General features: G+C 41.4%; 1 protein-coding gene and 1 pseudogene across 1 annotated transcript in view; one reads left to right on the top strand and one right to left on the bottom strand.

The window, feature by feature from the left end:
• BRIP1 (BRCA1 interacting helicase 1) overlaps positions 1–24,618 on the bottom strand; it is a 208,413-nt gene that overhangs the window by 107,026 nt on the left and 76,769 nt on the right. The window contains 1 exon segment of the mRNA XM_062174775.1: positions 22,334–22,495. Within this exon segment, the coding sequence (XP_062030759.1) occupies positions 22,334–22,495 (162 nt within the window).
• Positions 583–9,062, top strand: LOC133776777 (GTP-binding protein SAR1b-like; annotated as a pseudogene).

Here is a 24,618-nt window from a genome sequence, read left to right as displayed (position 1 = left end):
AGATCCCTACTAATGTGCCTGGGAAAGCAGCAGAGAATCTCCCAAGAACTGCCAGCCATGTGGGAGACATGTATGGAGCTCTCGGCTTCTGGTTTTCGCTTGGCCCAGCCCTGGCTGTTGTGGCTATTTTGGGAGTGAACCAGGAGATGGAAAATCTCTCTTTCTCTCCCTCTCTGTCTCTCATGCATTCCAAATAAATAAAATAAGTCTTAAAATAAATGAATAAAAAGAAAAAGACTCAAATAAAATGAGAGGGGCATGACAAAATGGCAGCTGAATAAGATGACCGGGAATCACCTCCCCTCAAGGACACCAATTTAAAGAGCTATTCCTTTACCAAGTCACCTTCACAAGAGTTAGAGAAGCCAGGTGAGAGACCTCATGAGGGTTTTATTATAACAATAAGAAAAGGGGCACTGAAGAAGGTAGAAAGCAAAGAGGTACCACATTATCCCTCTCCCAGCTGCAAGTAGCACACTGTAGAGAGAGATGCCTCCAGACAGGGAAGCAAGAGGGAGTAATATTTAGAACTTGGACTTGCAACCCAGTACCAGGCCTGCTCAGTGAAACCTAGAGTTTGACATGGCCTCAGAGCCTCTGCCCTCAGGTCAGTACCTGAAGACTCAGCTTTTGAGCCCACTGGCAGCCAAGAGACCATCAGCACCAGTGATCCCTCAACCTCTAGCAGACAACAGAGCAAGACTCCAGCTGCCAGGAAGTAAGATGGGAAAGAAAGCTTAAGACTTCTTTCAGTGTCAGGACTCAGGTGATAAGACCGGGCACCAGTTAAAGCCCAAAGGCCTCTATTGCCAGGCTGGTGCTCACAGATACGGCCTCTCAATCTGCCCCAGAATCTTTATCCATCTGTTGATTCTATAATTTGAGTACTGTGGATAGCACTGCAATGATTATAGAAGTACAGACATCTCTTTGATATATTGGCCCTTCCACCATGTGAGGATACAGGAAAAGGTGTCATCTTGAAAGCAGACAGCAACCACTGACAGAAAATCAAACCTGCTGGTCTCTGGATCATGGACTTCAGAACCATGAGAGAATACATTTCTGTTCTTTATAAATTACCCAGTCTGTGGTTATAGTAGCACAGATGAGTTAAGTATACTGAACATTTTGAAACTGCCAAGAATAAATTTCAAATGTTCTCACCATACCCAAAAAGTATTTGAAGGGATGGCTATATTAATTAGCTTGATTTAATTATTCAACAGTATAATCATAAATAAAAAATTCTTTATTCCATATATATAATTACAATCATCAATTTATAATAAAATTTAAAAAGCTACCACCTTGTAAGTGCTATTATAGATGTATGTGGACAGGCAGAGAAGAGGGTGACTAATTCTGCCTTCAGGGTAAGAGTGGTTTAACAGAGTAGACCTCTGAGCTGGATAAGGAATATAAAATGTCTGGATAATAAAAATGTCAGAGTGGATTCCAATATGACACAACACTATAAACAAATGCATTATATTGTTTTCTATTACTGCATAACAAATTTTCACAATTAAAACAAGTTCAGTCCCACTAAGCACATTCATATTGTTGTGTGACCAATCTTCAGAACCTTCTTCAGGTTGCAAAACTGAAACTCTGCCTTGTTCAACAACTCCCCAGGGCTCCCTCCCTCAGCCTCAGCCCAAGGCAAGCACCCTTCTCCTTTCTGTCTCTATGAGTCTGACTACTCTAGAAACTTCACATAAGTGGGATGAGATAGTATCTATCATTTTGTGATTGACTTAAATCACTTGCATAAAATCTTCTAGGTTTGTATATATTGTAGCATGAAAACCACACTTATTACCTCAGTTTCTATAAGTCAGAAATTCTAAATGTGTTAAATTACCTCCAGCTCTTTCCCATTGCTTCTTAGTATTTTAAGTTTACTTATTAAATGTATGATTCAAGCATCTGACTTTGATATGTTAGTATTTTTATCCCATGACATCTGAGATAGCCCATTTGATAAGAGATTTTGAGCTACCATTTTATCAAGGTAACTCCTTCCTGACAATACCCAAAAGATGAATTCAAAGGGTGCCAATCTGAAATTGCCAGCCAAAAAGAAAAATTAATTGGTTGCTATCAGAAGATTAACTATAGGCAGATAGTAAAAATTGTAACCAAGACATAATGCCAGGAACTTCCAAGTTTTTCTACCCCATATCAAGTACAAAAAAAAAAGAAAAAACCTGTTTTGAGATTAATAATAAATTAATCATAAGTTATACTTAAAAAATTTGTCTGGCAATTCCTATAAAGTGCTGCCTGAATCTCTTCTTCCTCCATGAAAAATTTTTTAGAACTGGTGCTGGCACTGCGGAGCAGCAGGTTAACACCCTATCCTGAAGCACCAGCATCTCATAATGGCGCCAGTTCGAGACCCAGCTGCTCCACTTCCGATCCAGCTCTCTGCTGTGGCCTGGGAAAGCAGAAGATGGCCCAAGTCCTTGGGCCCCTATACCCATGTGGGAAATCCAGAAGAAGCTCCTGGCTCCTGGCTTTGGATTGGCGCAGCTCCAGCCATTGCAGCCATCTGGAGAGTGAACCATCGGATGGAAGACCTCTCTCTCTCTCTCTCTGCCTCTCCTCTCTCTGTGTAACTCTGACTTGCAAATAAATAAGTTAGTTTAAAAAAAAAAAAAAAAGAAAAATAGTTTAGAACTAAGAGGTTGGGCAAGCATGGGAAGTTAGAATGAGTTCAGTTTTCAGAATTAACTACTTAATTCTTGCTTCTTCAAAATTAGCTTACATTGCCATCTATGATTCTAGTTTAATCTTAATTTCCCTCGCCTCATTCTCCCTATATTTTTCACTTTAAAAACTATAAAAATACATTTTTTTGGAACGAGATGTAAAATTGTATGCATGTTTTGACAAAGGGTATGGATTACTACACACACACACACACACACAATAAAGCAAAAAAAAAAGCCCACCAAAATTTTATTATTTTAACTGCCACTTTCCCATTGCCATTTTATTTTTCAGAATATTCACTCATTTTCAGCATAGCATTTCAGAGTAGCTCATATCTATATTCTTAAGGATAACAATTTAGCCCATAAGAAAAACAAATGTTAAAAGCAAATATATATCCAGATATGTCAATATATAGGTATTTGTCTATATGTGCATACTGTTCTAATTAAAAATGATAAACTGATATTTTTCAGATAAACACGTTCTGTATTATACCCAAGAATGCTATTATTAAAATGGCACTGGAATAGAAAATCAAAAGTTCTAAGGCAACTGCTTTCATTAATTAAATGTATGACCTTGTGGAAAGTAAAAACACTGTGGCCAAAAAAAAAAAAAAAAGACCTAAATGAAAGAGCTCTGTGAGTGAGATCCCAGCAGAAAGAACAGGCCATCAAAGAAGGAGGGCTTCCATAGCCTTGGCAGCTCATGACAAGAGCCTCGGGTGATTACTGACATCATAAATAAGAGTGTCAATAGTTAAATCAACAACGGGAGTCACAGGCACCTACTCCCCATGTAAGACCTCTGTCCTTCATGTGTTGTACTATGCGAATTAACAGTAAAACTACTACTCAAACAGTACTCTATACTTTGTGTGTCTTTGTGGGTGTAAACTGTTGAAATCTTTACTTAGTATATACTGAGTTGATCTTCTGTATATAAAGATAATTGAAAATGAATGTTGATGAGGAATGGGATGGGAGAGGGAGTGGGAGATGGGATGGTTGTAGGTGGGAGGGGGGATATGGGGGGGGAAAGCCGCTATGGTCCAAAAGTTGTACTTTGGAAATTTATATTTATTAAATAAAAGTTTTTTAAAAAAGAACCTAAAAAATAAAAAAGTATGACCTTGATCAAATATTTGCCAAATCAATTAACAAATGAATATCTATTGTTTAATAACAAAGAATAGAAGTTCTCAAGAACTACATATATCCAGCCTCTGAGTTATAAACCTCCCTACCACAACCCAATGCCCAAAGCCATGAAGATTCCTTCCCCTTGGCACTGGAAGAAAAAGCAGAAGTTCCTTGAAAAGGCTCAGGTGATTGCTTAAAATATGGAAAATTCTACAATCCACAGAAATATCTACTATGTAAGTAAAAGAAAACCCTCTCTGAGAAGAAGATATTTGCCATCGCAGTTAAGACACTTTGGGGGGGGGGGGGGGAGAGGGCAGGCAGCACTGAGGCACAGTGGGTTAAGGCCTCAGCTGCAGGGGAGGATGGCCCACGTGGAGACCCATGCGGGAGACCCTGAAGAGCTCCTGGCTTCAAATAATTTCAGCTCCAGCTGTTGAAGCCACTGGAGAGTGAACCAGTAGATGGAGGACCTCTCTCTTCCCTTGTCTCTACTTTTCTCTTTAACTCTTTCAAATAAATAAATCTATAAAGTAAGTAAATTAAAAAAAAAAAAAAAGATACTTCCTGGGATGCCCACATCCCATTTCAGGGTACCTGGGTTCAAGTCCTGACTCCACTCCCGATTCTAGCTTTCTGCTAATGTACAACCCTGAAAGGCAGCTAGTAGTTAGGTTGAAGATACCCGTGTATTTAATGCAGAATAATACTTAGAAAACTATAACTAGAAACTGAACAGAAACATTTGCATTTCATTTCTTATCTGACATTCAATGGTGAATGCAAAATGTTCCTTCAGAGAACATACTCATAAAAATGCAAAAGAAAATCAGAGCCTGTAATGTAGAAACAACAAGATTCAAGTTGCTACTTTGGCACCAGAGTGTCTCTCTTCAAAATTACTTAATGGAAACTTTTCTATCCATAAAAACAATTTAGAAACCATATTACTCATAAAAATGATCTCTCCTAGAGTTCTAAAGCAGTAATGCTACTAGCTAAATAACAATAGAGTCAAAAATCAAATTTATTTTAGTGGAGGAGTGGCATTCTTCATTAAACTATTTCAATTTCTAGTAATTTTAGAACTAAGGCTCTGAAAGAAATGTAGAGGAAAAAATCTGGAGTAACATCGTTCTCACTTTTATCTCACATACATGCTGCAGATCATAATGCAGGGAAATCAGTTTTATTTCAGAGAAAGAGTAAAGTTTTGAGTAAATCAATCATTCTAAGTCTCTAGACATACAGGGAAAAACATTTGTTTACTTTCAAAAGCTTCAGACTTCTGTTTCTTTTATGAAAATTTGCAACTTCCTGTCCAGTCTCTCTCTCTTTTCATACAAGCTAAGCTAAACTCTGCGACTCGAAAAATACTTTGTGTGCCTTTGCTAATGCTTTTGCCTCCATCTTGAATGCTATCCTTCTTATTTCCCCATCTACAGTGGAAATCTATCCAACTTTCTTTAACATCTACTGAAATACCCTATCCTCAAGGAAGCTTCTTTGCTTCCTTCAACCAAATGTGATCTTTTCTAACTCTTAATCCCCCTTTTTTAAAAAAAAAAAAAAAAAGGATTTATTTATTTTATTTGAAAGGTAGATTAGAGAGAGAGAGAGAATCTTCTAACTGCTGGTTCACTCCCCAAATGGCCACAACAGCTGAAGATGGGCGAAACTGAAGCCAGGAGCCAGGAGCCAGGAACTTCTTCCAGGTCTTCCACATGGGTAGCAGGAGCCCTAACACTTGGGCCATTTTCTGCTGTTTTCCCAGGTACATTAGCAGGGAGCTGGATGGCAAGTGGAAGGGCAGGGAATCAAACCAGCGCCCTTATGGAATGGTGTCACTGCAGGTGGCAGCTTAACCTTCTACAACAACACGGGGCTGTGAAACATAGACTATGGGGGGAGGGGGAAGGGAGGTGGGGGAGGGAGGGGGAGAGAGAGGGACAGGGAGGAAGGGAGAGGGAGAAAGAGGGGGAAGTAGGAAGGGGGAAGGAGAGGGAGGGGAGGAGGGAGAGAGAGGGCGAGGGAGGGAGGCAGGGAGAGAGAGGGAGGGAAGGCAAGAGAGAATGAGAGGGAGTAAGAGAGAGAAAGAAGGAGAAGAGAGGGAGAGAGGGAGGGAGAGGATAGGGGGGAGGGAGGGAGGGAGAGGGAGGGGGGGAGAGAGAGAGAGAGACTGACTTTCCTTTCCATCTACTGGTTCACTCCCCAGATGGCTGTAACGGCCAAGACTGAACCAGGCCAAAAGCCAGGAGCCATCTGGGCCATTGGCTGCTTTCCCAGGTACATTAGTAGGGGCTGTATCAGAAGCACAGAAGCCAGGACTCAAACCCATCACTCTGATACAGGACATCAATGTCACAAGTGGTGGCTTTAACCCACTGTGCTACCACACTGGTCCTTAATCCCTTTTTCTTCTTTAGCTCTCTAATGACTATGGATATATTTTATTAACTAGAATCAGGATTTGAACACTTCTTTTTGTATTGCAACCCAAATGAAATCTTCTTGAAGAGATAATCGTTCATCTCTGAATATTTAACAGGGCTAGGCACAGCCCTTTGCTCAAAATAGACATTCAATAATTATTTCCTCAATGAACTAATAAAAGTAAATGTGAAATAAACAGATTTCTCAGAAGGATCATAAATGTAAGTAAGGTTCTCAACACAAATATTTTTGTTATTTTTTAAAAATACAATTAAAGACATTAAATGCTCTTTCTCAAGACAGAATAAACATTAATATATGTCATTAGGATGCTCTGCTCCAAAGTGTACATCAGAGGCATTTTAGTTTGTTTTTGTTTTGTTTTTTTTTTTGCTAGGCAGAGTTAGTGAGAGAGAGAGAGAGAGAGAGAGAGTTATAGACAGTGAGAGAGAGAGAGACAGAGACAAAGGTCTTCCTTCCATTAGTTCACTCTCCTAATAGCCGCTACGGCCAACACTGAGCCGATCCAAAGCCAGGAGCCAGGTACTTCCTCCCGGTCTCCCATGTGGGTGCAGGGACCCAAGCACTTGGGCCATCCTTTGCTGCCCTCCCGGGCCACAGCAGAGAGCTGGACTGGAAGAGGAGCAACCGAGACTAGAACCCAGGGTGCTGGCACCGCAAGCGGAGGATTAGCCAAGTGAGCCACAGCGCCAACCAGCATTTTAGTTTTTACTTCTACAATATCTCTGATTTCAAAAGCAGTTAAAGATTTGGAACAGGAAGTTACTTTACATCCATTCTTATGGTGATTCAACAGGTAAATTTATGAAGAGCTTATTGGGGCTAGACAAGCTGCCTTTGGGACCTGACTACATCTCGCAGATTTCATTTCACTATTATATTCTCATATGTCACAGTAACAAATCTCGATTGTCCAGGTTTTCCTTTACCCTTTTCTTACACTGACCAATTAACCCTACGACAGAATGAATCCTAAGACAAACACTACGAATTTTACCCCCATACATATCTTGTATGAGCTTTTCCCCTTGAGTGTGAGTGACATCAACGAACAAGATAAAATTTTATTCTTATCATCAGATTATATCATGTAGTACAGGAAAAAAATTTTGTAGACACAGTCAAGGCCCACCTCAGTTTGAGTTAATCAAAGGGAACTTTTCCTGAGCGGGCCAGACTGAATCAGGTGGGACTCATAAAAGACAGATTGGCCCCTCCTGAAAAGAGCTACCTTTGTGGCCATGCTGAGAAAGTCACATGGCTAGGACCTGAGTAAGAGTGATCCCTGGTCAACAGCCAACAGAAGACTGGGTACCTTAGTCCAACAGCCAAAAGATGACAAAATTCTGCCAACAAACTGAGGAACCCTAAAAGTGACTCTTTTTCCAGTTAAGTCTCAAATGAGACTGAGGTCCCCAGGTGATCCCTGACAACAATCTTGTGATACAAACAGCAGAAAACCCAGATAAGCTGTGCCCAGACTTCTGACTCACACAAAGACATAATAAATGTGTATTGTTTTTGGATGCTAAGTTTGTGATAATTTATTATACATAAGAAAACTATGGCAACTCTTCTACTTATATCTCAATCATGTTCCCTAATATGCCTCTGAAATAAATTCCAATATAGGATTTCTTTTCTTCTGCATGTTCAATGTCAAAACCTTCCAAATTGAAAAATAGATGACAAGTTACATTTAATAACTCCAGTCACTGGGAAGCCATCATGCTTTGTAGCTGAGTCTCAAAGGGTGCAGGACCAACACCAAGTGGGAACTCACATTCTCTTCAGTCTCAGATCCAATAGGATTTGATTCAGTTCTTCATATTGACTGCATTTACAGTTGTTTCAGCACCAGGCTACAGATTACATAGAACAACTGGCAAATTGTATTTCTTGGATTGGATAATGTGGGAAAAACATTGCTACACATATGCTACCAGATGACAGACTTGGACAACATGTCCCATTGTTATATCCCACTTCAGAAGAACTGACCATTGCCACTTTTATAACTTCGGATCTGGGTAAACATATTCAAGCTCAAGGAATGCAGAGAAACTGCCTTCCCATTATCAATGGCACTGTATTTCTGGAGGATTGTACAGCCCATGAGAGGCTATTGGAATCAAAAGAAGAACTTGATTCACTAGTGACAGATGAAACCATTGTTAATGTGCTTATAACGATTCTAGGGGATAAGATAACAGACTTGAAACCATTAGTGAAAAGAAGTTATGAGGGTTGCTGGTGCTGTGGCGCAGGTTAATCCTCTGCCTGTGGTGCCGGCACTCCATATGGGTGCTGGTTCTAGTCCCGGCTGCTCCTCTTCCAGTCCAGCTCTCTGCTGTGGCCCGGGAGGGCAGTGGAGAATGGCCCAAGTGCTTGGGCCTCTGCACCTGCAAGGGAGACCAGGAGGAAGCACCTGGCTCCTGGCTTCGGATCGGCATAGCTCTGGTTGTTGTGGCCATTTGGGGGGTGAACCAACGGAAGGAAGACCTTTCTCTCTGTCTCTCCCTCTCACTGTCTGAAACTCTACCTCTCAAATAAACAAATAAAACCTTAAAGAAAAAAAAAAAGTTATGAGGGATGTCTGGTTTATATGGCCAGACAAAAGCAAACAGAGATGTGTCTCTGTGAGAACTGAATATTCAGCCTTTAGAAGTTTTCATGCGCAGTGTGCTCAAAAGGCAAGGTCACAGAAAAGGCTTCTGCTGGATGGCTCAATACATTGAGTAACACCAACTTGCATGGGTTCCAGGCCTCAACATTCAGGACTACTAGAGACTTGATCATTCAAGCAGCATAATTTGAATTCAATAGATTTTTGTTGGTTATAAAACATGTTTTTTAGTCCATTAATACATCAACTTAATTTGAAAACTGAAAATTCAGGTAAATTTGAATATCACAGTAGCTTTCTAACTCCATGAAGATAATTTTTTACAGTATATGACATTACACCTAGCACCATTTATAAAAAGCAGTAAATCTGAAGCACTAACAAAATGAAACTACAAATATTAATCAAATTTAAAAGCCCATCATTTAAAATTTTTATGTACTTTTTTGGAACTAGTTTTAAAATTTTGGATTATATGTCCACCTATTTTAAGTTTACAATTATTATTAGTTTATCAAAGACTGCATGATCCGTATGGTTTTCAGTAAATTTTTCTTAGGCAAATGTCATGTAATAAAACAAACTCTAATGTTTGGCAAAAAAAAAATAAAACAACAACAAAACAAAACAGAAAATAACCCTCTAATCACTATACTATGAATGTAGTAGTTGACAATGGTACTGACAAAAGACTATTACAATGTGTTGGTATACATACATTCTGACTCAGCTGAAAATACTTTTTTAGGAACAATAAAATGAAGATTTGATTCCAGCTGTGATACCTAAAACATGATACCTGTTTTACAACAAGAAATGAACTAAAAATCAATGATATTTCTGAGATACAACAGGAGAATTCAGATCACAGAGCAGGTTCCTAGTTGCTACCTTGATCTGGAGAGAAGGTAAATACAGAGTCTGGGGACAAGTAGCTACTAAAATTCTAACTTGACAGGAACAATGAAAAAGATAATCTTGACAGATTGTTGGAGCAAAATGCAGACTAGGTGAAAAGTGAAAAACGTCTATGGCCTGCAGCCTCGGGAGTCCCCCATATTATTGAAGCCAACACACTGGAAAACCTACAAGAAATGGGTACATTCCCGGATACATATAACTTACCAAGAATGACTCATCAAGACAGAAAACAATAATACTCCAATAACAAGTAATGAGACTGAATCAGTAATAAGTCTCCTAACCAAAAAAAAAAAAAAAAAAAAAAAAAAAAAAAAAAAAAAACACCACAGGACAAGATGCCTTCATTGCTAAATTCTACCTAACACTAATTCTCAACCCATTCTGAAAAAGCTGAAAGCAAGGGAAGTCTTTCAAACTCATCCTATGAAGCCAGCATTACCTTGATTCCAAAACTAGACACAGACATAATATATATGTATATGAACACACATAAAAAATTCTCAGTGAAATACCAGCAATGAGACTGACCTCCACACAAATGCCCCTAATGTAGAAGTAGGGCCCAGCCTGTCACCTGTATCCCTTAGCCCTAGGTGTCCTTACCCATCCTTTAGTATTAACTACTTATCAAAAGGAATTCACTGAGTTGAGGAAGCGGTGCAGGTGACCCTATAAGGTTCTAATCACCACACTTAAGAAATCATTTGTTTCCTCCAATAGATACAGCCTTGTCGGCCAGTACTGTCTGGAAGGGTTCCATTTAGGGGAATTCCGGCTACAGGCAGGGAAATTCCAGGTCTGGGGCAGAAGGCAACTTCCACTTGCAGATACCCTCTTAGCCTTATCAAAGCCCCACTTGGCCACAGAAAAATTCTCTAAAGAGTATGGTATCAGTGACCAAAGGAATACCATGAGCAGTTCTAACCAGCCAGGAACCTGGACACCAGCTGAACACCCATCTTTCAGTCCCAGTGTCAGTCCATAAGAATCTTCCTCCCAACCATTCAGGGAATCCAGAAATTAACCAATAGCTGCCTAGCTCCTTGCTCTGGACTTTGCAAATAAATACCTACTTTTTTCCACCACCCTGATGTCAGTAATTGGCTTTCTGCTCAAACAGACCAGGTTTGAGGATTCCAAAGCAATAGCTCCTACTAGTTTAGGGAGTTGCTTGCAAAAACAGTATGTCAAAAACATTATGTCAAGTGGGACTTATCCCAGGCATAAGGACAGTTTCATATTCGCCAATCAATAAATTTAATTCAACCCACTAACAAAATAAAGGATAAAATTACACAATCATTCCAACACAGAAAAGGCATGCAATAAAACCCTACATTCTCAATAAGGAACCTTGAGCAAAACAGGTTATTTGTTTATTTGAAGAGTGACAGAGAAAGAGGGAGAGACAAGATAAAGAGATCTTTCATGTGCTGGTACTGCAGATAGAGGTTTTACCCGCTATGCCACAGTGGTGGCCCCTAAACAGTGTTTTATAATTTTTCATTGTCTTTCATATTCTTGGTTAGATTTTTTATTTATTATTTTCTTTTTACTATTTATTTGTAGCTGTTTTGAATGGAATTTATTTTGAGAAAAAAATTTAAAGATTTTTAAAGAATTTTTAAAACATTTTTATTTATTTGAAAGCGTTATAGAGTGAAGGGCCGGTGCTGTGGCATAGCGGGTAAAGCTGTCGCCTGCAGTGCATCCCACGTGGGCACCAGTACAATTCCCAGCTGCTCCACTTCCGATGCCGCTCCCTACTGTGGCCTGGGAAAGCAGTGAAAGGTGGCCCAAGTCCTTAGGGCCCTGCACCTGTGTGGGAGATTTGGAAGAAGCTTCAGACTCCTGACTTCAGATCGGCCCAACTCTGGCCATTGTGGCCATTTAGGGAGTGAACCTGTGGATGGAATACCTCTCTCTCTCTCTACCTCTGCCTCTCTGTAATTCTACCTTTCAAATATTAAGTGAAAAAAAATTAAAAAAAAAAAAAAGTTATAGGGGCCAGCGCTGTGCCGTAGTGGGTAAAGCCACTGCCTGCAATGCCAGCATCCCATATGGGTGCTGGTTCAAGTCCTGGCTTCTCCACTTTCGATCCAGCTCTCTGCTATGGCCAGGGAAAGCAGTAGAAGATGGCCCAATGATTGGGCTCCTGCACCCACGTGGGAGACCTGGAAGAAGCTTCTGGCTCCTGGTTTCAGATCGGCACAGCTCCGGCCATTACGGCCAACCAGCGGATGGCAGATCTCTCTCTCTCTGCCTCTCCTCTCCCTGTGTAACTCTGACTTTCAAATAAATAAATAAATCTTTAAAAAGTTATAGAGGGAGAGAGAGGGATTTTCCACCCACTGGTTTACTCCCCAGATGGCTGCAATGGCCAGTGCTGAGCCAGGCCAAAGCCAGGAGTCAGGGGCTTCATCCAGATCTCACACTTGGGTCTTCTGCTGCTGCCTTTCCCAGGTCATAAGCAAGGCGCTGGATTTGAAGTGGAGCAGCTGGCACATGAACCAGCACCCATATGGATGGCACTGCAAGCGACAGCTTTACTCACTAGGCCACAAATCTGTCCCTGGGATTTTTTTTTTTTTTAAAGATTTATTTATTTGAAAGAGTTACACAGGGAGAGGAGAGGCAGAGAGAGAAAGAGAGGTCTTCCATCTGATGGCTCACTTCCCAGATAGCCACAACAGCTGGAGCTGTGCCAATCTGAAGCCAGGAGCTTCTTCCGGGTCTCCCACATGGGTGCAGGGGCCCAAGGACTTGGGCCATCTTCTACTGCTTTCCCAGGCCATAGAAGAGAGCTGGATTGGAAGTGGAGCAGCCGGGTCTCGAACTGGCACCCATATGGGATGCTGGTGCTTCAGGCTAGGGCATTAACCCACTGAGCCACAGCACCGGCCCCCCTGGGATTTCTTTATATTTTCTTTCTCAGTGAGTTCGTTATTGGTATATAGGAAATGCTACTAAGTAGTGCATGTTGATTTTGTATACTGCATCATTTTGTATGTTTTATCAGACCTAATAGTCTCTTGGTGGGGTCTTCAGGTTTCTCTTTGTTTAGAATCTTAACATCTGCAAATGGGGACTATTTGACTTCATCCTTTCCTATTTGTATTCCTTTTATTTCTTTGTCTGGCTTAATGGCTGTGGCTAAAACTTCCAGTACTGTATTGAATAAGAGCATTGAGAGTGTGCATCCTTGTCTGGCTCCAGATCTTAGAGGAAATGCTTTCCCTTTTCCCCATTGAGCATGACACTGGCTGTGGGTTTGTCATATGCATCTTCGTTTGAGTTACATTCCTTCCAAACCTATTTTGTAGGGTTGATGTTATGATGAAGTGGGTTAAGCTGCCATTTGCAATGCCAGCATTGAACATCAGAATGCTAGGTTCAAGTCCTGACTGCTCTGCTTTCCATTTGGATCCCTGCTAATTTGCCTAGGAAAGACAGAAAAGATAGCCCAAGTTCTTCCCTTGACACTCATGTGGGTGACCTGGAAGGAATTTTGGGCTCCAGGCTTCAGGCTGGCCCAGCCCTGGCCATTAGGACCATTTTGGGAGTAGCTGCATTTCAAGATGAGCCAGGACTCAAAACAGGCACTACAATATGGAATGCAGGCTTCCCAAGTAGCTTCTTAAGTGCTTACAAAACACTTACTCCTGGAGTATGATTTACACAGAATAAAAGGCTCTCATTTTAAGGGTACAGCTCAATGAGCTTTGACAAATACATGTGCCCATATAATCCCTCCCATAATCAAAATATGAAACATTTTTAATATCCTAAAAAGTTCTTTTGCACGCTGCTATGGACTGAATTCTTTCTTCCAAAATTCATATGCACAAAGTGTGAATCCCCAGTACCTCAAAATGTGACAATCTCCTGAGATAAAGTCTTTAAACATGTGATTGACTTAAAATGAGTTCTTCGGGTGGATCCTAATCCAATCTGCTGGTACCCTTCGTGATCATGGTATCTCACCTGTTAGGTAAGTATTGCTGGTATCCTTATAGCAAAAAATCATCTAGGCACAAAAAAATGCCAGGGATACTCAAGTACTTAGAGAAGATTATATAGGGGCACAGCAAGGCAGAGGTCAATTACAGGACAACGAGAGAGACCTCAGAGGAAACCAAACCTGCCAACACCTGATTTCTGGCTTTGCAAACTGTGAGAAAATTCCTGTTGTTTAAGTCACCTAGTCATATTTTGTTATAATGGTGCTAGCAAACTAATATATCCACTTTGTGGTCAGTGCCCTAGCATCTGCAGTCGTAGGAAACCACTATTCCGTCACTATAGTATATATAACAGGGGTCTACAAACTATGGCTCACATCCAAGCCATCAACTTTTCTTGTAGAAAAAGATTTAATAGAAGGAAGCTACACTCAATGGTTTACTTGTTGTCTGAAACAGATTTGAGTACTTTTTGACAAACTATTCCTTGAATACTTTTTGACAAACGAGACTATTCCCAGAATTAACCCTCACACAGATGAAGAGGAATTATCATTTACAGAATTTTCTAAAAATGAAATCATGCAATATGTTCACTTTCACATCTGGCTTTTTTTGAGGGTGGAGGTGATAGAAAGATATCATTTTATTACAAAGAGTCACCTCAAGAAATAAACTAGATTTACAACCTCCATCTGCAGAGTTGGAGAAAGACTGAGGGCGGGTAGTGTTTCTTAGTTTACCTGAGGCCAGTGGGAAGCTGAGAACAGAACCAAACTAAAAATGTTACCTTAGGAGCATGAAAAGAACAGCGAGTCCCTCCTAGAATGCTCAGCAAGAGGCATCCCTCCACATCTACCTATGCAGACACCCTGGCACCTGAGGATGTTGTCTCATGGATGCAGAAAAGGTACCCTTTATGATTTAAAATTAAGAAATTGGGAGGGATGACTGGCAAGACATCTGCTAAAAGAGTTGACTCAGCTCGGCCAACCTGGGCTCAGTACCCTGGATCATGTCTACTCCCTGGGGACATTTATATTTAACATATTTTAATATAAAAACAAAATAAAAAATATAAAATCTGAGGGGTTAAAGGAGAATGGTGGGAAGCCCAATTTTCCCACCACGATTTATTGAAGAGACAGTCCTTTCCCCAGGGATTAATTTTAGCTCATTTGTCAAAGATTAGTTGGCTGTGTTTTGTTTGGGGGTGGCAGTCTGAGAAATTTTCAAAGATTTCTTTTTTTTTCTTTCTTTTTTTTTTTTTTTTTTTTTGACAGGCAGAGTGGATAGTGAGAGAGAGAGACAGAGAGAAAGGTCTTCCTTTTTGCCGTTGGTTCACCCTCCAATGGCCGCTGCGGCCAGCTCATCGCGCTGATCCGAAGCCAGGAGCCAGGTGCTTCTCCTGGTCTCCCATGCGGGTGCAGGGCCCAAGCACTTGGGCCATCCTCCACTGCCTTCCCGGGCCATAGCAGAGAGCTGGCCTGGAAGAGGGGCAACCGGGATAGAATCTGGCACCCCAACCGGGACTAGAACTTGGTGTGCCAGCGCCGCAAGGCAGAGGATTAGCCTGTTAAGTCATGGCACCGGCCATGTATGGATTTCTTTAACTCATGAATTTGCTTATCAATGCTTCTAAGTAATCCCATGATTAATCTTTTGAATTCCTTTTCAGGCATTTCATCGATTTCTTTGTCTTCACATTCTAATATCAAAGTGTTTTTGTGCTCCTTTTGGGAGTCATGTTGTCTTCCTTACTCTTGTTTCTTGAATTTCTGCATTTATTTTCAGGCATTTGTGGAAATACTTGTTGGTTTTATTCTCTGATGGCTTTATCTTTGAACTATGCCTCTGTGAGTTAGTAGAGTGTCTGCTCTTTTAGTGAATACCAAGAAGCAGGTACTAAGCGTGGACAGGGAGCTTTGGTCAGTGCTGCACGGTGGGCCAAGTATCCCAAGTGACACTCAAGTTTGGGCATGGTAGATCTCTATTGTCAGCAGAGAAGAGGATTTGATTACTTATGTTGTGTAATCACACCTTCATCTCCTTTCTTCCAAGGTGATCAATGTCCTGGGTTAGCCCACTGCGGGTGTAGCACTCGCCTACACTGCTGCATGAACCACAGAAAGGATCTGTGCAGTCCTCATGTGAGTACAGATCCCACTACAATGACCCACCCCAGGCAATCAGGGATCTCTAAGCCTCTGGCGCCTCATATAGTGATTGCCCAGAGACCCAGCAACACCCTGTCTCCTACTGTGCAGTCACAGAGTTCACACAGTCTCAGCACACAAGACTCCCACAGTCATGGGGTACAGAGGATCGCTCCACCTGCTAGCCTATCTTATCCATGGAAAGGCAAAGACATTCCCAGAGCCAACTGCCTGTTGGTGCTCTGCCTTGGACAGGTTTGAGCCCCAGAGCCTATGATATGTTGAGAGGCTGCGGGCACCTCACAGTCCTATGTGGGTGCCCAGCCCCCATCAATCCTCCTAGCCAGACTCAAAGTTGTAGGGAACACTGATTTTTCCCTCTGGTAAAAATACCTTGGTCACACAGGTGCACAAGAGCCACTGTGGCCATTACTGATGTCAAAATAGTGCCTTCTCCCAGCTATTTTCCAGGTGCTACTATGAGGGGATGGGGGGAGAAAAACGTGCCCCTTTTTTGCACTGGGTTAGGAAAGTACCCTTTCCCCCTTAGGGCTCCAGGCTGGACTCAAAGACAGCATACTCTGCTAGGCTCTCCTTCTGGCTATATTACCAGTGGCACAGGCTGTTTCAGTCTATTGTCACCTTGCACTCCAAAGCCAGCATTTCTTCCAGCTCTCCGTAGGGGCCCTGTGCTGTGTCCACACTCATTGTTGTATGTCCGTACCTTCCACACTTGTAGAATTTCCATGCAGATTTCTCTCTGACTCTACCCTGGGAAGGTAGTTCCTCCACTTTTTTGGTACTGTTTTCCCCTAGCCTTTAGCAGTATATCCTTTCTCCATTCTGCCATCTTGAAATCCCCAACACTAACCATTATCTATCTTTCTGACCCACGTCCTAGTAGATATGAATAGGTTTATTACTCTAAGTTTTTTTCAAAGAATTTTTTTTTTAACTAATTTGAAAGAGTAACAGAGAGAAAGAGAGAAAAACAGAGACTGATTGATTGGCTGATTTTTTTCCATTCACTGGTTTACTCACCAAATTTTGGCAATAGCAAGGATTGTGCCAGGTGGAAGCCAAGAGCCAGGAATTCTACATAAGTCTCCTATGTGGGCAGAAAGGTATGGATCTCATACATGGGTGGTAGGGATGCACCTGTTGAGAAAGCATCTGTTGCTTCCCAGGCATATTATTATCCAAGAAGCTCCACCAAAGGGGAGTAGCCAAGATTCAAACCAGGCACTCCAATAAGGAATGCAGATGTCCCAGGAAGTTGCTTAACCAGTTGTGCCACAAATCTTTCTCCTCATTATAGTTTGAAATTGCATTTTTTTTTTTTTTTGGACAAGCAGAGTGGATAGTGTGTGTGTGTGTGTGTGTGTGTGTGTGAGAGAGAGAGAGAGAGAGAGAGAGAGAGAGAGAGAGAGAGGTCTTCCTTTTTGCCATTGGTTCACCCTCCAATGGCCGCCGCGCTGCGGCCGGCGCACCGCACTGATCCGAAGCCAGGAGCCAGGTGCTTCTCCTGGTCTCCCATGCGGGTGCAGGGCCCAAGCACTTGGGCCATCCTCCACTGCACTCCCGGGCCACAGCAGAGAGCTGGCCTGGAAGAGGGGCAACCGGGACAGAAGCCGGTGCCCCGACCGGGACTAGAACCTGGTGTGCCGGCGCCACAAGGCGGAGGATTAACCTATTGAGCCGCAGCGCCGGCTAGGAAATTTTTAAAAATGCTCATTTACAATAATGTCAAAAGGAACAAAAACAGGTATAAATTTAAAAATATTTGTATAGTGAAAACTACTGAATACTACTAAAAGGAAAGTAAGGACATAATTGAAAGACATTCCATTTTCATGGATTGGAAGAGTTTATTGTTAAGATAGTACAACTCAAAGCAAAATACAGATTCAATGCAAAAGCTCAATGGCATTATTTTCAGAACCAGAAAAACGCATTCTGAAAGTTCATATGTGATCAAGAAACAACAAAGAAAAAAATTTGAAAAATAACAAATGCCAGGGCCAGCGTTATGGTGAAGTGGGTAAAGCAACTCCATGTGATGCCAGCATCCCATTGAGCCCTGGCTCATGTCCCAGCTGCTCCACTTCTTCCTTTTTATATATATATATATATATTTATTTATTTATTTTAGAGGTAGAGTTACAGACAGTGTGTGTGGGGGGGGTGGTCTCCCATCTGCTGGTTCATCCCCAAATGGCCACATTGGTAGGAGCTGGACTGATCCAAAGCCAGGAGCTGGGAGCTTATTGTGGGTCTCCCAAGAGGGTGCAGGAGCCCAAGAACTTGGGCCATCTTCTACTGCTTTCCCAGTCCATAGCAGAGAGCTGGATAAGAAGAAGAGCAGCCAGGACTTGAAGCAGCATCCACATGGGATGCCAATGCTGGAGGCGGAGGCTTTATCCTGCTACGAACAGTGCCAGCCCCCTGCTCCACTTCTGATTCAGCTTCCTGCTAATGGTCCGGGAAAAGCAATGGAAGATGGGCCAAGAATTTGGGTCCCTGCGACCTACATGGGAAACCCAGATGAAGTGCATGGCTTTTCCAGGCCCAGTGCTGGCTGTTGTGGCCACTGGGGAGTGAAACAGCAGATGGAAGATTTCTATCTCTCTGTTTTTACCTCTCTCTATATAACTCTGACTTTCCAATAAATAAATAAAGCTTTCAAAAAAGAAATTAAAAAATAACAAATGATACTTCTCTACATTAGAATTTAGCTTAGGTTTTGAATTTAGCCATCCCACTCCTCGGAATTTACCCAAAGGAAATTAAATTTGCAAATAAAAGAGCTGTCTGCACCTCAATGTTTATTGCAGCTCAATTCACAATAGCTAAGACATGGAATCAACCTAAATGCTCAACAGAAGACTGGATAAAGAAATTATGGGATATGTACTCCATAGAATACTATACAGCAGTAAAAAAAAATATGAAATCCAGTCATCTGCAACAAAATGGAGGAATCTGGAAAACATCATGCTGAGTGAAATAAGCTAGTCCCAAAGGGACAAATATCATATGTTTTCCCTGATCTGTGACAACTAACTGAGCACCTAAAAGGAAACTGGTGGAAGTGAAACGGACACTATGAGAAGCAATGACTTGATCAGCCCTTGTCCTGACTGTTGAGGAACAACTTGCTATTTTATTCCTTTTAGTATTTTTTTGTTCTACTTAATACCATTGGTTGAACTCTTTAATTAACACCCAATTATTCTTAGGCATTTAAATTTAACTGAAAAGTGATCCCTGTTAAATGTAAGAGTGGGAATAAGAGAGGGAGGAGATGTACAGTTCGGCACATGCTCACTCAGACTTACCCCTAATGATAGAGCTAGAAACGTGCCAGGGGATTCCAATTTAATCCCATCAAGGTGGCATGTACCAATGGCATCTTACTAGCCAAAGTGATCAGTTTAAGTTCATAATTGATCATAATGATAGCATTAAGAGTCAAAAGGATCACATAAACAAGACTAGTGTCTGCTAATAATAACAACTGATAGAATTAAAAAGGAAAGAACAATCCAACATGGGAAGCGGGATACACAGCAGACTCATAGAATGGCAGATGCCCAAACAGCACTCTGGCCTCAGAATCAGCCCTTAAGGCATTCAGATCTGGCTAAAAAGCCCATGAGAGTTTCTCAGGCATGGAAAGCCAAGACACTATGGCAAAAAAAAAAAACCCACCTAAATGAAAGATCTCTGTGAGTGAGATCCCAGCAGAAAGAACAGGCCATCAAAGGAGGAGGTACCTTTCTCTGAAGAGAGGAGAGAACTTACACTTTGACTATTGCCTTGTCTAAATAAGATCAGAGTTGGTGAACTCAAGAGGCTTCCATAGCCCTGGCAGCTCATGACAAGAGCCTCGGGTGATTACTGACATCATAAATAAGAGTGTCAATTGTTAAATCAACAACAGGAGTCACTGTGCACCTACTCTCCGTGTAGGATCTCTGTCCTACATGTGTTGTACTATGCGAATTAACGGTAAAACTACTACTCAAACAGTACTCTATACTTTGTGTGTCTTTGTGGGTGTAAACTGTTGAAATCTTTACTTAGTATATACTAAGTTGATCTTCTATATATAAAGATAATTGAAAATGAATCTTGATGAAGAATGGGATGGGAGAGGGAGTGGGTGATGGGATGGTTGTGGGTGGGAGGGAGGTTATGAGGGGAAAAGCCGTTATAATCCAAAAGTTGCACTATGGAAATTTATATTTATTAAATAAAAGTTGAAAAAAAGAAAGAAAGAAACAATAACAAATGATACTTCTTTACATTGGAATTTAGCTTAGGTTTTGATAAAATGTGATTTTGCTCTCAGAAATTATATGTGATTTCAATGTTTTAAGTATTAGGAAGACCAAAATATTTTAAATAATTTTGATTTAACAAAGTTATTAAAAATCAGAGTGTTTCTAAAAACAAAACAAAAATTTCTATTCAGGCCAGATGCATGAAGTGAAATAACAGTAACAAAGAAAGTTTGGTTTAGATTCACTTTACTGAAATATTCAAAGTATAACTGATGAAAGTGAAAAAGAATTCTCTTTCTTTCAACTATGAAAACATCAAGAAGTGCCTAAGAATAAAAATCATGTACATATAAACTGCTCGTATATAACTAACACTACTTAATGACTTTTTTAAAAAACATTTATTTATTTATTTGAAAGGCAGAGTTACATGACAAGGAGAGACTGAGACAGAGATCTTCCATCCCCTGGTTCAGCCTCCAAATGGTCACAACAGCCAGGGTTGTGCCAGGCCAATGCCAGAAGCCAGGAGCTTCATCTGGTCTTCCATGTGGGTGCAGGGACCCAGGGACTTAGGCCATTTTCTGCTGCCCTCCTGAGTGCACTAGCAGGAGCCTGGACTGGAAGTGGAGCAGCTTGGACTCGAACCAGTGCCCATATGGGATGCCAGCACTGTAGGTTGCAGCTTAGCCTGTTGTGCCACAGCACCAGCCCCTACTTAATGACTTTTATTCTTTTTTTTGGAAGGGAGCAGTCTTTTTTCATTTTTTAAATTTGTATTCAACAGATTCAGTGTGATTTGTAGACACAATTCTAAGAACATAATGATATTTCCTTCCTCCCTCCCACCCTCCTTGGCTTTTTAGTTTTTTGGTTTTTTTTTGACAGGCAGAGTGGACAGTAGAGGGAGACAGAGAGAAAGGTCTTCCTTTTTGCCATTGGTTCACCCTCCAATGGCTGCCGCGGTAGGCACGCTGTGGCCGGCGCACCGCGCTGTTCTGATGGCAGGAGCCAGATACTTCTCCTGGTCTCCCATGGGGTGCAGGGCCCAAGCACTTGGGCCATCCTCCACTGCACTCCCTGGCCACAGCAGAGAGCTGGCCTGGAAGAGGGGCAACCGGGACAGGATCGGTGCCCCGCCCGGGACTAGAACCTGGTGTGCCGGCGCCGCAAGGCGGAGGATTAGCCTGTTAAGCCACGGCACCGGCTTCTTTTAGACTTTTAAGTAAATACTGATCTAGCAATCACAGTATCTTAAGTGATTTAATGAAAAAAAAAAAAAAAACATGTTCAGAAAACTGTAATTATTACCTTAGTGCCTCTGACTTTATGAAACTTATTATGGTAAACTCATATGATCTTTAAAACTATATTTTTGTCGGGGCGCCGGATTCTGTCCCGGTTGCCCCTCTTCCAGGCCAGCCCTCTGCTGTGGCCAGGGAGTGCAGTGGAGGATGGCCCAAGTGCTTGGGCCCTGCACCCCATGGGAGACCAGGAGAAGCACCTGGCTCCTGGCTTTGGATCAATGTCGGTGCGCCGGCCACAGCAGCCATTGGAGGGTGAACCAACAGTAAAGGAAGACCTTTCTCTCTGTCTCTTACTCTCACTGTCCACTCTGCCTGTCAAAAATAATAATAATAATAATAAATAATTTAAAAAATAAAATAAAACTATATTTTTGGAGGCTGGCTTTGTGGTGCAGCAGGTTAGGCCATCTCATATGGGTGCCAGTTCAAATCCCAGCTGCTCCATTTCTGACCCAGCTCAGTGCTAATGCACCTAGGAAAGCAGAAGCTGGTGGCTTGAGTGCTTGGGCCCCTGTGACCCACACGGGAAACCAGGATGGAGTTCCAGGCTCCTGGCTTTAGCCTGGTCCAGCCCCAGTTATTGTGGTATTAGGGGAATGAACCAGTGGATGGAAGATCTCTGTCTCTCCCACTCTCTCAGTACCTCTGACTTTCAAATAAATTAATACATTTTTATATATTTACATAAAAATTAACATACATAAAAATTCTACCACATGATTCTTTAAAGGCCAAAGAAATAAACACTTTACCTTGTAAGATGGCAAAAAACACAAAATTCCTTGGCTCACAGTCTGGCACACAGATAATAAAAGTGCTCCCACTTCATCCTGGAACTCAAATGTTTCAGTATGCTGGAAGGTAGCACAGAGATTCCTACCATTGGGGCCTGATCCAATGGTACCAACCCAAACCTGGAATATGAATATCTTAGTATTAGAGTTATGCCTAAGCAAAGCAGGAAAATTAGTATTTTGTTAGAAGCATTTACAAAGAACATAAAAAAGCAGATAAAACAACAAAATTACTGGGAAATCATTTTTAAATTGCTGGGTTTTTTCACTAATAGCATTAATTCATCATATTCAAGTTAATTTAAAGAAGTTTGCTTTAGAGAGATTACTAAATTTTCTTAGAATAAAATTATTTGAAAGCAAAAGGGTCATGCTTATCTTTATTTCCTCTGTAAGTTAAGTAAGTTAAGCATTTAACAATTTTTTGACAAATAAGTGAACAAATGAATATTCAGGTCTATATACCAATAACTAAATCAGACAAAATATTGGGGAGTGAAGGTCAGTATGAGTTCTCAGTAACAACACCTATTCTTAGAAAAATCCATTGTGACACATTAGTAATACAACAAACCATTATTGTTGCATGATACGATTAAAAGGGAATTAACAATGTCACATATATAGTATTCTTGCTCTGTTTAACCTCAGTCATATTCATGACCAATCAGAAAAAAAAAACAGAGTATAAAGCCTAAAGACAACTGGAGACCTGAATTCTACAAAAACATCAGCCACTGAGGCCAATGATGTGGCACAGCAGGTTAACCTGCCACTTCTGACACCAGCATACCACACTGGAGTCTTGGGTCTAGTTCCAGTTGCTCTGCTTCTGATCTAGCTTCTTGCAAATGTGCCTGGGAAGGAACTGGATGATGGCAAGAGTACTTAGACCCTGCCACTATGTGGGAGTCCAGGATGGAGTTCCTGACTCCTGGCTTTGGACTGGCCCAGTCCTGACTATTGCCGCCATTTGTAAAGTGAACCAGAGGATGGAAGATCTCTTTCTCTTCCCTCTGCCTTTCAAATAAATAAATCTTTTTTAAAAACTGTGGGTGCTGGGGCCAGCACTGTGGTATAGTGTGTTAAATCTCCACATGCAATACTGGCATCCCAGTTTGAGTCCCAAATGCTCCACTTCTGATCCAGCTCCTTGCTGATGGCCTGGGGAAGCAGTGGAAGAGCTGGCCCAAGTACTTAGGCCTTGCACCCACATGGGAGACCCGGAAGATGGATGCTGGCTTCAGACTGGTCCAGCTCCGGCCATTGCACCCATTTGGGGAGTGAAACAGTGGATACAAGACCTCTCTCTCTGACTCTCCCTCTCTTTTTCTGTATCTCTGCTTCTCAAATAATTCTTAAAAAAAAAAAAAAAAAAAAAAAAAAACCTGTGTGTATGTGTGTGTAGGGGTGTGTGGATACATTGTGCTCAGGGAATTAAGCTGTCACCTGGATGTCTACATCATCTATCAGAGTGCTGGTTTGAGTCTAGCTACTCCGTTTCCAATCCAGCTCCCTGATAATGGGCCTGGGAAGCAGTCAATGATGGCTCAAATATGTGTGTTCCTGCCACCCACATGAGACAGGGATGGAGTTCTCGGCTCCTGCCTTCCAAACTGAGTCTGTGGCAATTTGCATAGAGAAACAGCAAATGAAAGATCTATCTCTGTCTCTCATTCTGCCTTTCAAATAAATAAGTCTCAATAAAAAAAAAAAACAGGAAACAAAGTAAAGGAGTAATATTTTTATTTTCACAGAAAAACTAAAACTTATTTAAATGAAGAAACTGCAATACAGTCTCTGCATACAAAGTGACTTGAAGGAATAATTTTATTAGGATTTCTCTTTGTAAATTAAGCAGTTGACAGATTTTCTTTTTTTTTCTAGTACTTTTTTTTCTAATAAAATGCTGAGGCAAGCTCGTGACTCCAGCTTCCTGCTAATGTGAACACTGAGAGGGAGCAGATGATGACTCAAGTATTTGGGTCCCTGACACCCATGTGGGAGATGTGAATGAGTACTAAGCTCCTGGCTGCAGTCTGTCCTGGCCCAGCCCTACCTATTGCAGGCACCTGGAGATTAAACCATTGGATGGAAGATATCTCATTTTCTACCTTTGCCTTTCTCTCTGCTTTGTATATATAAATAAAGAAAAATAAAAGTGAAATGTTGAATATCTTATCAGGGTTTATTTGCTGACACTTCGGATACTTGTGTTTATAGAGTATCACATTGAAATGGAA

The sequence above is a fragment of the Lepus europaeus genome, chromosome 18 (assembly GCF_033115175.1).
Source record: "Lepus europaeus isolate LE1 chromosome 18, mLepTim1.pri, whole genome shotgun sequence".
NCBI classification, from domain to species: Eukaryota; Metazoa; Chordata; class Mammalia; order Lagomorpha; family Leporidae; genus Lepus; species Lepus europaeus.
The sequence above is the reverse complement of the archived record's forward strand: the minus strand, read 5'-3'. Positions and strand labels throughout refer to the sequence as shown.